We start from the raw sequence: 15,004 nt of genomic DNA, 5'->3' as shown, positions 1-15,004 counted from the left end.
TGTTTATAAATTGTCAATATATAATTTTAATAATAAATAGAATTTCCAATCCTTAGAATAGGTAAAATAAAAAATTGATCTAAATAAATGTAAATACGTAGGATTTTACATAATAATTAAATTAAAATACTTTACATTTTTTATCTCTCTCTCTTTCTCTCTCTCTCTCAGGTATCTCATCATCTTCAAAATTGCAATGTATATTGAATTTCAACAAGTGATTTTGTGGATATGTGATTGTGGAAGTGCTAAATAATAAGAAACATAATATTCACAAGATAAAGTGAATCTACAGTGGAACATTCAAAAATAAGTGTTTCCATGTTTAATCAAGATGTACATCATATAATTTATGTGATTCATTGATTATGTGATCAGTTTTAGAAGTGTTCTATGAATCTTCAAAAGATAAATAATTCAACAACCACGTAACTCAAGAATGGATTCACTCAAGAAACTCAAGAAACCTCAAGAATTTTTAGGTTGAATCTCAACTTGCCTAAATTATGTTACTTCCAAAAACTACACAATCACTCTAATTAATTTTATACTCAACATCTCCCTCACTTTACTCACCATCCGTACTCATCAAAAAAGTTCAAATTAACAACTAAAGCAATAAAAATCCAGATCTGCAATTGGATCATTAAAAGCCCAGATTTGCAATTGGATCACTAGGAGCCCAGATCTGCAATTAGTCCTTTAAAAGTCCAGATCTGCAATAGATCATTAGAAGCCCAGATCTGCAATTGGATTACTAAAAGTCTAGAATTGCAATTAATGCTTGAAAAATTCAAATTTGTAATTGGATCACTGGGGGCTCAGATCTGCAATTAGTCCTTTAAAAATCCAGATTTACAATAAGATTATTAAAAGCCCAAATCTGCAATTGGATCACTGGGAGCCTAGATCTGTAATTAATCCTTTAAAAGTCCAGATCTGCAATAGATCATTAGAAGCCCAGATCTGCAATTGGATCACTAAAAGTCTAGAATTGCAATTAACCCTTGAAAAATCCAAATTTGCAATTGGATCACTGGGGGTTCAGATCTGCAATTAGTCCTTTAAAAATCCAGATTTACAATAAGATCATTAAAAGCCCAGATCTGCAATTGGATCACTAGAAGTTTAGAACTACAATTAATCCTTGAAAAATCCAAATTTGCAATTGGATCACTGGGGGCTCAGATCTGCAATTAATCCTTTAAAAATCCAGATTTACAATAAGATTATTAAAAGCCCAGATCTGCAATTGGATCACCAGGAGTCTAGAATTACAATTAATTCTTTAAAAGTCCAGATCTGCAATTGGATCACTGGGAGCCCAGATCTGCAATTAATCCTTTAAAAATCCAGATTTGCAATAGGACCATTAGAAAGCCAGATCTGCAATTGGATCATTAAAAGCCCAGATCTACAATTGGATCTAGGAGTTTAGAACCGCAATCAGTCCTTTAAAAGATCAATATCTGCAATAGATCATTAGAAGATTTGCAATAGGATCATTAGAATCCATATCTGCAATTGGATCATTAAAAGCCCAGATCTGCAATTAGTCCTTTAAAAATCCAGATTTGCAATAAGATCATTAGAAAGCCAGATCTGCAATTGGATCATTAAAAGCCCAGATCTGCAATTGGATCACTAGGACTCTAGAACAATCAATCCTTTAAAAGTCAAGATCTGCAATTGGGCCACAAGAATCTAAATCTGCTGATCCACTAGGAGCCTATCAGGACTTACAACTGATCCAAAATCTTAGATCTGCAACTGATCCATATTAAATCTAGCTTACCAAGAGTCTACATCCGTATCTTGGATCTGCAACAGAACCATCAATAGCCCGGATTCTTGTTTCTAGCATTCATTAAGGCGTCCATCATCTAGCTCCACTATCTCCAACCTATCTAAAACACATCCTGCGACAATTGAATGCCTCTTTAACGCCTGGAATGATTCAGAAACGAGAGGACACAATTGGGAACGAGTTGGAATGTGGATGAAAGTGAGGAGCAGAAGGATCTAACGATGTCTGGCTCGAGTGGCGGTTTAATGGATTTCCCAGGGTCCACTGGCGGCCTGAAAAGATGCGGCGGTGGCATGAGTTCACCGTCCCTGGCCGCTGGAGGGGGGGGCTCGGTAACTTCCGGGGGGCTGCCTCGCACTCTGTCCGCTTCCGCCCTCCGGCTACGACCGTCCAGGAAAGCTCTCTTCTGGGAGCAGTGCTTCGAGTCGCCACCGAAGAGAGACTTGTAAGTGGACGATGATCGTCATAGCGGTTCGGTCTGTCGAATCGAAGACGAGGTTCGTCTTAGAAGCTTCTATCTGATTTCCAAGCACCTTTGAAATGCCTCGCTCTAGGCGTGTAATTAAGAAATTCTTTTTTAAGAGACTTTTAAGACATAATCGTGGCTCGTTAGATAGGAGTTTTATTGGCATGGAGGGAACGACGAGTGGTTATGAATAATTTCGAAACAGAGTCTTATTAGTCTTCTCAAGATTTTCTGAATTATAAATGGACGATAATAAGATATAAGGTTAAGAAGGTATAAGAAGGTATAAGAAGGTATAAAAGGATCATATGAATTGTTTTAAAATTGAACTCGTGGATTCGTGAATAGATTAATATTTCAATACTTTTTTTTTTTTTATAGGAGAGTTTATCCTAATATAATAGGAATTAAATTAAACGAGAAACAGAGATTTTTAGGGATTTGTGTTGACAGTTGGTATTATTAATAGATCTTTGTGAAACGATAAATAAATATAAATGTTAAAAGAAAAGGAAAGGATTGTTGAAAGGAAGGAAAGATTTTGAATATTTTGTCTTTGAACAATTGAACAAAAACGCTTCCACGAAAGATAGATAGCAAATTGATAATAGATTCTATGAACTGAATCTTTTTATCGCACAAAAAACACAATTCAAGAGAAGATTCTTCTGGGTTATCTTTGAAGATTTTTATCTCGTTTCTGTTGAAGCCATTCGCAGATTTAGATTAATAAATCGATTAAAAATTACAACGAATATTCCATTGTCGCTAAATAACGGCAACGTCGATAATCGTTTTATCGATTTTTCGGAATTTAATCGCTTTATAACTCGTGGATAAAGGAGACACGGATAAAGTTTGATTAAACTCGATGCAGTTTCGATCGGTCTATTCTTCTAAAATCTAATTGGATTATAATTGAAATTTATTTTTCATCGAAAATAAAATGATGTTCGCACGAGGTTTGCTCAATCGATAAATCGATAATCCTCCTTCGATAATAATACCGAGAAGCTGTATTCGATCGTAATCTCTGATATCTTGATGAATTAACTCGATCGAGCCAGTAATCGTCAATACAAATAATATGTTTGCTCGACACAAAGAATTTCTCTTTTTTTTTTTTTTTTTTTTTACAATTGTGAATCGAAACATTGTTTATATTTAGAAGAAATTACTTTTTTTTAAATTTTTATCATCATCCGATCTTCTTATCTTCCAAAGAAGTACTTGAAGAAATTTATAAAGGGGAAGATTGTTGTTGATATTTTGAAAAAAGTGAATTTTTATCTTAATCAATTTTTCTTATCTACAAATTTTAAGACAAATGTTAAATAATTTCAGATGTTTCGCAATCCCTAGAACGTAGGATTAGAATAATTGGCCGATGATCAAAGGATTCATTCATGAATAACTTATTAACCTTAAGTTTATCGGTTTGAAATACACGCGATAATGAATCGAGCGAATGGATGTCACAGAAAATAGATCTGCACTTTGGACAAAAGCCAGAAACTCATTTAATGCTGTCCACTCCAGTGGCTATTTCCAAATTTGCTCAGTTTGCAATCCAGTTTTTATTAAACTAAATAAATACTGCAAAATCGTTACTTCGAATTTATTGCAACGATTATTAACGATAAAATTTAAGGAATTTCATTAATCCATCTTTCTTTTTTCTTTTTAAATAAATGAAACTTTAAGAAAATTCCGAATCTCGTACTTTTTTTTTAAAAATTTTTTTAAAATTAAAACTAATTTTAGAGATTTTAGAATTTTAATTCTATAATATTGATATTATAATTTTAGAATTTTCGAGATTTGAAAAAAATTGGAATGCAAAAAAATATTTTATTTCTGGCGATTAAAAGCGATCGAATCGTATTCGGTTAATAATTTGAAAAAGAAAATTTAATTTCGATAAACGATTGTTCAAAATTGAAATATTACACGTATAGCAAAGATTTACCTATCTGTCGATCCGTTCTGAATGGAATTGAAATTGCAACCGATGCGTTAATCACGCTTTCATTAAACAGGCTTCACCGTGTCCAATCGAATTATTGTTTTTGCTTAACGAAACGCTATCATTTCTGAAATGTAATTTTCACCATTGCAAGATTATAATTGGATCACCATTCACCTCAATGAAGCTTCAATTTGTACGATGAGGATAGTAATTGGAGCGAGATAATACATATATATATATATTTTTCATTTTTGTCGAATTACGCGTAATAAAAGAGAATTAAAATAAATAACGTTTCAACCAACGTTCGATAACTTCGAATTTCTTTCATCCTAAAGTGTTTTAATATTTCAATCGTTTTATTTACACGTACTTTCTCTCTCTCTCTCTCTCTCTCTCTCTCTCTCTCTCTCTCTCTCTCTCTTTCTATATATGCACAAATTTCCGATTCTATTTTTACTTTTTCCACTTACTCCATTTCAAAATAAACTTCCGTTCAGTTCAATTTTTCCCTTTTTTTTTTTTTTTTTTTTTTTTTTTTTTTGTAAAACGCATTCAACAAGTTTCCGTAGCCAATATCTCCGCCGTTGGTTAAACCTCCCCTCCGATAAACACGAAACGAGTTGTTCGTTTACGCAATCGAATAACTCGACGTGCTCGTGCGTCAATCATATCCCATATATCCTCGATCTTCTTCGAAGAAACAATAAGTGGATACGATACAATAGGTGACACAATATTTACATGACGACGACGCAACGAATAGATCATTTCATTCATATTTATATCGTAAAATAGAAAAGAGGAAAATATAGACAGACATAAAGATATTTTTTATTTTAGAACAATGGAAGGAAGGGATGTTTTCGAGGGTAGAGTAAACTGTTGTAAATAGTTTTAATTAGGAATTCACGAGAAGAGAGAGAAAGGACAGTGAGGGTAGCTCGTTCATGGAAACACGTTCTTTCGTAGGATGACCTAGTTGGGATTGGAAAACGATCTCTCTCTCTCTCTGCCTCTCTTTCTTTCTCTCTCTGCCTCTCTTTCTCTTTCTCTACCTCTCTTTCTTTCTTTGCCTCTCTCTCTCTCTCTCTCTCTCTCTCTCTCTCTGCCTCTTTTTCTTTCTCTCTCTCTCTCTGCCTCTTTTTTTTTCTCTTTCTCTCTCTTTACCTCTCTTTCTTTCTCTGCCTCTCTTTCTTTCTCTGCCTCTCTTTCTTTCTCTCTCTGCCTCTCTTTCTTTCTTTCTTTCTCTGACTCTCTCTCTTTCTTCTTTTTCTTCTGAACATTTTGAAATTCTTCTGCGATTTGAAATTCGTCTTAACGATTTTCAATCGTTATCGAGAAAATTATTATAAAAAAATCCGTCGAGATCTATCTATCTATCTATTTCATTTTATCGTATTAAACATCAAAAGTTATTGTATCGCAATGATATATATATATATATATATATCGATTTTTTAAACGTAACGTAGCATGTAATAAAGATGCAGCGCATTTCTTCGATGCTATGCATCACGGATTAATCTGACATTCCAGCATCCCCCTTCTCTTTGACCAGCGACCATAAACATCAAAAATCACCCTCAAGAGGTCGATATTTACCATTCTCCAGCATTCGTGGCACGCGTTGACCCAGAAAACCATCCCCCCTCCCCTCCTCCTTCTCCTCTTCCTCGGCCCTCGTCAATTTCCCGATCGTGGCAAGCTGATTCAAAGTCGAATAAATACGGGATAAACCCTAGGATTCTTCTGCACGGATCGGAGGATTCTTCTCCAGTTTTATAACAATGAATTTTAAAATAAGTCTTTACAAAAATCTGGTCTCCTTTACACGAGACTACGATACAGATTCTCGTTTCTCGTTCTCCAAAATCTCTTCCATATTCTTTCTTTCGATCTGAATAACGGATAAATAACGAAAGATTGTTGGTTCGCTTGAAAAAAAAAAAAAAAAAAAATAGGAGGAAAATCAATTGACCTCTTGTAGGTAAAGAAGATTGCACCCCAAGACTCGTATCCAAGTGTCATTTGATCTTCGTGGAAGGGGGCAGGGGGCATATTTAAGGGCAACCTACTTTCCTCCAGACTGCACAGATTGGGTTGATTGATGTTCCCATGTTCGAACATCTTCTGCTCGAGCTAGTTCGACGAAGGTACTTTGACACGAAGAACTTGTAATCCTGACGAGATTGGGGTTGCGCCCTTGGGATGTAACGATGATTGGACCAAATATATATATATACATACAGCAACTAGTAATATAAATCATCATTTTTATCATTCGTTCTTTCTTCGAAATGAAAATAAAATGAAAATTCGAATGCTTCGTATATTCATAACAATTAATTTATATACATTTATATATACAATTTCATTGATTTACCCTTTTTATATCCCACGCAATGCGCAACGAAAAAAAAGAAAAAGATGCAACAGGTAACTAATTATACCCATGTTAACGAGATTGATATCTATTTACGATGAAATATCATCGGCCAGTATATTGTATCTCCGATTTCCAACAAGAGCTCGCCTGCATCGAGCAACTTCCTTTAATTAAATCACGCGCCTTCCCACGCGTGCACGTGCGTGAATTATTTCACGCTTTTGCCAGCGAAAATTACCCCCTCCCTGCGAGAGGGGAAGGACAAAGGTCGAATCAACGACGCATTAAACTATCAATATATATATATATATATATATTATATATATATATATATAATGATAAAAGCGTCGTCGATATATTCACGGATTAATTGATCCTGGTTTAATTGGCTTGTGATCCCTGTTGGTGGAATAACAGTGGTTGAGCTGGATAGTTTGAGAGGGGGTTATTTTTTTGGAATTTTTACAATATGCATTTTACATAAGAAAAATAATTTCGCGATTTCAATTGTTTCGCAACGTTTTCTCAACGTGGTTTCAAGTAGTTTCCTAGATACAAATGTTGTAGACAGAATGTAAATTGTAATTGTTTGTTCCAATAATCGGTCGTTTTCGTAATTACACAGCGTCTCGATTGAACGATGTTTGGATATGATCGATGGGGATGGAACCAGAGATTGGAATAGAATGTAAATTGTGTACGATTGATGATATATTGATCGATAAAAAGAGGCGTTGATCGAAAAGTTGAGAAATTTGATTCAATATCGAAGGTGTAATTAGGTATAATAATCTTCTTTTCGTTGAATTAATTGTATAATTGTATGGTTAGACGATTTATTCCTAGGATCAGGAAGGATCGTCTGTTCAATTTCGTTTTCGTAGCGCGATGATAATCTCGTTTTAATCGGAACGATCGTTTCGATCGGAGGAGGAGGAGGCATTGATCGAGTATCGGGCGAAAATATGTTTTATAATTGATTTGAGACGGAAATTGGCACGAATCGGGCAGCGTGTTTCTACTTTTAGGTGGATGTTATAAATTTTAGTGCTGCGTTGTTTTCGCTTATAAATAAATTTCGATTGTGAAAGTTGAATGATTTCCAACGATTTCTTCGAATTTCGTAAAATCGAACGAATATTTTTTTTTCTTTTTCCTCTGAGAATTATGAACGATTTCTCTTTTAAATGGATCCCCTCTTCCTTCCAGAATTTTTCCTTTCAAAATTCATGAAGTTTCAAGATTCGAAGAAGAAAACAACAATGTTTCACGCAGTTTTGTTTTTTTCTTTTTCTGCTTTAATTTCAAATTAATTTTTTAAAATAATCTCCATTCGAAATGGAATTGGATCGATCGAAAATAAAAAATAAGAAATAAGAAAAGAATAATAATGAAGAGATGGTGTACAGTTTGCAACCGATAGAGAACGCCACACGCCTGCATGAATTATTTAGAGCGCAGCTTTTGGGAAACACGTTAAGTAAACGTCAAGTTCATTGCAAGCTTAAATGTTCGCCCATTGATCCTCCCCTCGTTGTATCACGCTTGACACATCGATTCGAAAAGTAGAAGAGAATTGATCCTTCCTTCGTTTGATCTTGCAGCCATGGCGAGGACCTCATCGTCACGCCGTTCGCGCAGATCCTTGCCTCTCTGCGCTCGGTCAGGAACAACTTCCTGTCGCTTACTAATGTGCCCACCAACAAGTGAGTAATCGAAATTTTTTTGTATTTAAAATTTACATTTGTTTAGTAAGTAACTTTAATTTTTTTTTCTTTTTTTAATCTTTGTATGAGATGATGATACACATTGTTTAAAATGTAATAAACATTTTATAAATAATTATAATAATAATTAAATGTAATAATTAAATAATTAAATAATAATAATTAAATGTAATAATTAATATAATAAATATAATAAAATATAATGTAATAATTAAATAATTAAATAATAATAATTAAATGTAATAAACATTTTGGATAAGCGTTTGAAAATTGGGAAATCCAAAGAAATTGCAACAGATATCTTACATATTGGTGTTGAAAGTTGGATGTCTCGGCCATTGTTGCTTGAAAAAAATCAGCGATATTTGAAATTTAATTCCAATGTGGTTGAATTAAGAAACTCGAAATTTTCTTTGTGCATTGGTACAAAGTGGAACAGCGAGCTGAAAGTTAAAATAAACGTATCGATGAGTGAGTTCCAAGATGTCTCCTTTTCTTTAGTGGAGATCACTACTGAACGCTTAAATCATCTTGCAGACCTTATCCAATTGTTTGTTATATCGACGTATTGTTTTTGATTTTATCAATAGATATCTTTTTTTTAAATTATTCATCGATTGTAAAATAGTTTAGTTTTTAAAAATTTTTAGAAATCTACAATTTTATAAAATCAAAAGAAAAAAGAAATTTAACAATAATTTTATTCTTCTAAGATAATTGTTTGATTATTTTTTTCATCAATTTCTGATTTTATTAATAGATATCTTTTTTTAATTATTCATCGATTGTAAAATAGTTTAATTTTTACAAATTTACGATTCTATAAAATCAAAAGAAAAAATAAATTCAACAATAATTTTATTCTTCTAAGATAATTGTTTGATTATTTTTTTCATCAATTTCTAATTTTATTAATAGATATCTTTTTTTAATTATTCATCGATTGTAAAATAGTTTAATTTTTACAAATTTACGATTCTGTAAAATCAAAAGAAAAAATAAATTCAACAATAATTTTATTCTTCTACGACAATTGTTTGATTATTTTTTTCATCAATTTCTGATTTTATTAATAAATACCATTTTTTTTTAATTATTCATCGATTGTAAAATAGTTTAATTTTTACAAATTTTTACAAATCTACGATTTTATAAAATCAAAAGAAAAATTTATATAATAATTTAAAGAATAATTTTATTCTTCTACGACAATTGTTTTGATTATTTTTTTCATTAATTTCTGATTTTATTAGTACATACCTTTTTTTTAAACTATTCATCGATTGTAAAATAGTTTAATTTTTTACAAATTTTTTACAAATTTACGATTCTATAAAATCAAAAGAAAAGAAAAATTTAACAATAATTTTATTCTCCTACGACGAATGGAGATTGATGTTAAAGTTATTTCGGGATATTTTTATCTTCAGATCACGAAGGAGTAGCGGTGCACAGGGTAGCAGCACGCCGCAACCACGGATCTTGGCACCGGGGGGTAAGAATTACATTTTTTCCCCCGATTATTAATTAAATTACGTATCGAGAATTAAGTGAGAAATACTTACGTTCATCCTCATTATATTACGTTTATTTAAGGGTTGTTCGTACGAATCCATTTAAATGTATCACGAAAATTCAATTAATTTCCCTCCTCTCATTAAACTCGATTTTAAATTAAAAAAAAGAGCAAATCCTCCCTTCTCAGGGGAGGAGGGGATAGAATTATTCACGTAGAAAGAGCATTCCGCTCGTTTGAAAAATCAAATTCTCGAAATTGCTCAAAATCTCTTTGCTTTTTGTGTCTCCCCCCACGTTTCATTTCCACGTGTCATTTCTATTCCAACGTCAATTCACTTTTCTCTTTTGTTCCCACGATTGATCCTCTTTCCCCCCCCGCTTCATTTATGCAACCTTTCATCTTTAACGAACTTCAAGATTCCATTTATTCATTTCCATCTCTCTCCTCTTCCTCCTCCTCCTCCTTCTCCCCTTCTCACGCAGTCACAATCCTCTCACTCCCGAAAGGTTATTAAAAAAAAACGTAAGAATGATTCAATTAATTAATTAAATTGATCAACGATTCGATTAAACAAATCGAGAAAAGAGAAACATCGAAATATCCCCTTAAAAGATCCGTGAGAACGATTTCGATCAACTGAAAACTCGGCGAACAAGTACTCGTTTTCTCGCCTCTTCTCGCGCAACTATTAACTTCATCATGTTGCCAGCCAACAACCCTCGCCCGTTTCCTTTGTCGAGGTCTCAACCTCTCCCTTTGCTCTCTTCCTTTCAGAGGAGAACTACATGAAATTGGCGGTGGAGACGATGGAGGAGCTGGACTGGTGCCTGGACCAACTGGAAACCATTCAGACTCATCGATCCGTGTCCGACATGGCCTCTCTGAAGGTAAGACACAAGGTTTCCTTTCGTTCTTTCTTTCTTTGTTTCGCGTGGAAACCCCGGGATCTTTCGGTAAATCGTCGCCTGGTCGAGTTCAACGCCTTCTAGATTGCTGCCAATGTTTCGCGGAACGGTTAAGAGGAACCGATTTGACGTGATTTGCGAATAATTTCGTGGGATTTGGGACACGTTGGAAGTTAGGATCGATTCGCGTGTGTGTAAGAGAGAGAGAGAGAGAGAGAGAGAGAGAGAGAGAGGGTGAAGTTTGGTAATTCAGAGAAGTTTATTAGAGGCGGGGATTGATTGGGGATTAAATGATGTCAATGAAGCGTTTCGACATTTCAGTTTTTCTTCTTTTTTCGAAAGTTAATGAAAGAATTGTGCGAATAAATCCGTACAATTGTGTTTCTTTTAAAAATCGTATTTTTACGGCAAGGAGAAGCTCGTTTTTGGACAAAGGAGGGGGATCTCGTTAAAAATCCCGCGCTTTTAACGAGGCGCCATTTTGAGGACAGGTTATGAGATGGTTGTAATACTCGCCGTATTTAATTAGAATAATCGAATAAAGGAGTTTTTTTAAACGAATTGGAAAAATGTTTGGTAATTGTTATAGAGAATTTTACAATACAGTTTTATATGGGAATACGATAATTGGTGTTTTAAAAAAAAAAAAAAAAAAAAAAAGAAGAGAGAGATAATTCTATCGTTGAAGTAATAAATATTTTATGCGAAGATATTATTTGTTAAATTTTAATAATTGCGCCTTGTTTGTTTACAAAAATAAGAGAAAATTTGTTGTTACAAGTATTCTATTTTTTTCTCCGTAATATTTCAAATATATTTTGCATTTTTTTCTTTTTTTTTTTTTTTTTTTTTTTTTTTTGTAAGAAGTCAAGTTTCATTGAGGTTACAATGTTTACCTATTATATTTCTCTGGAAAAAAAAGGATAGAAAAACAGTGACCACGCCACCGATAATGATGATAAAAAAAAGCGGATAATTAAACTAATTAAGCAAATGTATTCGATCTGTTGGAAATTTACAATCGCGTAAACGATAAAAACACAAGGAAATTCCGATCTTTCAATGTTCAATTACATCATTATTTGTAATGATACGACACAAGATATATCGATTAATGATACATCCTATCAATGCAAATTCTTATTTTAATAATTTTAATTTTAATCAAGGACGGAATAATAGATCGCATAATTTCGAAATATTCATTTTAATATCATTATTTTCATAAAGATTATTAAAATAATTCAACTTGAAGTAAAATCTTGACGAAACTCCATCCAATTCGACGATAAAAAGAATTTTAAATTTTTAATTTTTTCAAATTCTTATTTTAATAATCTCGACTTTAATCAAGGACAGAATAATAGATCGCATAATTTCGAAATATTCGTTTTAATATCATTATTTTCGTAAAAATTAAAATAATTCAACTTAAAATAAAATTTTAACGAAACTCCATTCAATTCGACGATAAAAAGAATTTTTAATTTTCAAATTTTTCAAATTTTTCATTTAACAATTCTTATTTAACAATTTTAATAAATCTTAATTTTAATCAAGGGTGGAATAACAGATCGCGCATTAATTTCGAAATATTAAAATCATTGTTCTCGTAAAAATTATTAAAATTCGAACGAATCGATTATTTATCAAAATTTTAAAGAATTTAAAATCTTAACAAAATCCAATTCCACCAATATAAAAAGAACTTTAATTTTTCAATTATATTCCATCATCGAAGTTTCCAATTTTTCCTCCTGAGCTATAACAATAGTTTATTCAATTTTCAATATCCGATTACGCACTCCATTTCGAAAACGAGAAAATCGAGCCCAGCCTTCCCTCTAAGAAAACGCTTTCCTAGGAGATTCCAGTATAAATTCACGAATCACGTAGCCGGGTCGAGGCGGGTGCGTCTTCATCGCTTCGATCCCTCGTTTATTATCCCGGCTACTTCCTCGGCTATATACCCCTTCGATGTGTTTTCGATCGAGGGAAACATTGCGATCTGTTTGCGATCGGGGCAACGTGTGGCCACTTGGAGGGGGGAGGGGGAAGATCGAGGCAACTTTGACGATGCTTTTCTCTTTGTTTTTCTTCTTCTTCTTCTTCTTCTTCTTCTTCTTCGGATTCGTTATTTTCTTCTCTCTTTTTTTTATTGGAAATTGTAAAGTATCGAAATTGTTGGGATTTTCAGAATTGAGAATTGTAGAGCTATCGCGGATGGTTTGGGATTTCGAGAATTGAGAATTACGAAGAGCCTTTTGTTTCTTCTTTTTATTTATCTATCTTTCTAAAAAGATTTTCTTTTTTCTAAAAAAAAAAGGATATTCGGTATATGTTATTTTTAAAATATTTTTTTAAGCATACTAATAAAAGAAAAGAATGTGTAGCGGAGGGAAAAACTTCTTAGAAACGTGAAAAATAAATTATGGATCATTGAAATTTAAAATTTCATTGAAATTTAAAATTTTAAACATCGAAAATATGAATGAATGATATTGAGTATAGTTAGGATAGTAAATAATAAAAATTTATCTTTCTAAAAAGATTTTCTTTTTTCTAAAAAAAAAAGGATATTCGATATATGTTATTNTATTTTTTTAAGCATATTAATAAAAGAAAAGAATGTGTAGCGGAGGGAAAAACTTCTTAGAAACGTGAAAAATAAATTATGGATCATTGAAATTTAAAATTTCATTGAAATTTAAAATTTTAAACATCGAAAATATGAATGAATGATATTGGGTATAGTTAGGATAGTAAATAATTTTTAAAAACAGATTAAATTTATAATGTGATGTAAATTAACGATCAGGGTATAAGAAAGGTTATGTTTCTCGTCCAGAATAGAAATGGAGGAATATATATTATATATATACGTATAAATTATACGTATGTAGCAGACACCTGTTCATAGATCGATAAAAGTTTCATCATTTTTCTTACCCGGATTTTCGTATTGAAACTCCACGCTTGCTTTCGAAACTGGAAGAGTTTATTTTTTTCTTCGAGTTTATTTTTCACGTTTCTAAGAAGTTTTTCCCTCCGCTACACATTCTTTTCTTTCATTATATACTTCTAAAAAATATTTTAAAAATAATATATACCGAATATTCTTTTTTTTTTTTTTAGAAAAAAAATCTTTTTAGAAAGATAGAAAAATAATTTCAAGATTGATTTTAAATTAGAATACAATTCTACGAAATAAAAGAATTTAAAAGAAAAGATTTCAAAAAAAAAAAAAAAAAGAAAAAAGTCAAAACCATTCGACGGTAATAAGACGCAAAAAGAGAAAAATCTTAAAAGAATATGTTTTAAAAGCATTTCGAATCGCAAACCCGAAACACGAAAGCGACACACACACACACACACACGCGCGCGAAGAAAAGTAAAGACTCGAATATAACAAAATTTATATCTCAAGAGCTTTTAACATTGCGAGCTACGATGAATTTCTAGCTACGATGCAAATCGAACGTTTGTCTAATCATTCTGCGGTTTATTGACACACGAATTCAGAAGGGACATTTACGACTTGTTTTCCTTCACTCACGACCTCGAAGAAAATTCGAGACCTGATATCTGTTTCTCCGCTCGACCATGAGCGCGCGATTTGTGGACTTGGATTGGGTTACGTAATACAGAGTCAGTTTCACGGTCAAGGCGATTGATAATGTAGATGGCGCTAATGAATGACACGATTGTAAGTTTTCTCGAAGGAGTCGAATTTTCTGAATTTTTCGCCGCTCGATATCGAATTTTGAAACTGTATACATTCTGAATTTCCTCTCTCTTTTTTTCTTTCGAGATGATTTAATGTATTATATATTTAATGTATTTGTGTTATGTATTTATATTATATTATAGTTATATATTTATTGTATTGTATATTTAATGTATTTCGATGAATGATTATTAGATCGTGGAAGGATGTTAATACGTTAGAATAGTTAGTCGAACTTTGTGGAATTTTGTGAACGAGACTGAAATTTCTCAATTTCTTTTTTTTTTTCTTTTGAATCGATCGATCATCGAAATATAAAATTATATAAAATATAAAATTAATTAAATTATATAAAAATATAAAATTAATATGTACTGATTTTTTTTCGAATAATTAAAAAAGAATGATCATCTATTTTGTTATTCGATTGATAACGGCGCTCCAAGTTGAATTTAAAAAATTTTCCTCGACTTAAAATTCGACGAGTTTCGAAAT

General features: G+C 32.2%; 1 protein-coding gene across 5 annotated transcripts in view; it reads left to right on the top strand.

The window, feature by feature from the left end:
- Positions 1–15,004, top strand: part of LOC122717208 (cAMP-specific 3',5'-cyclic phosphodiesterase) — a 164,534-nt gene that overhangs the window by 114,312 nt on the left and 35,218 nt on the right. For all 5 annotated transcript variants that reach the window (XM_043941051.1, XM_043941052.1, XM_043941053.1 and 2 more), the window contains 3 exons: positions 8,236–8,337; positions 9,789–9,853; positions 10,652–10,764. In XM_043941051.1, coding sequence (XP_043796986.1) covers positions 8,236–8,337; positions 9,789–9,853; positions 10,652–10,764 — 280 coding nt within the window. The remainder of the gene's footprint in view (positions 1–8,235; positions 8,338–9,788; positions 9,854–10,651; positions 10,765–15,004) is intronic.

The sequence above is a fragment of the Apis laboriosa genome, unplaced genomic scaffold (genome assembly GCF_014066325.1).
Source record: "Apis laboriosa isolate Shangri-la unplaced genomic scaffold, ASM1406632v1 scaffold4_cov146, whole genome shotgun sequence".
Taxonomy (NCBI): Eukaryota; Metazoa; Arthropoda; class Insecta; order Hymenoptera; family Apidae; genus Apis; species Apis laboriosa.
This window is presented reverse-complemented; position numbering and strand designations above follow the sequence as displayed.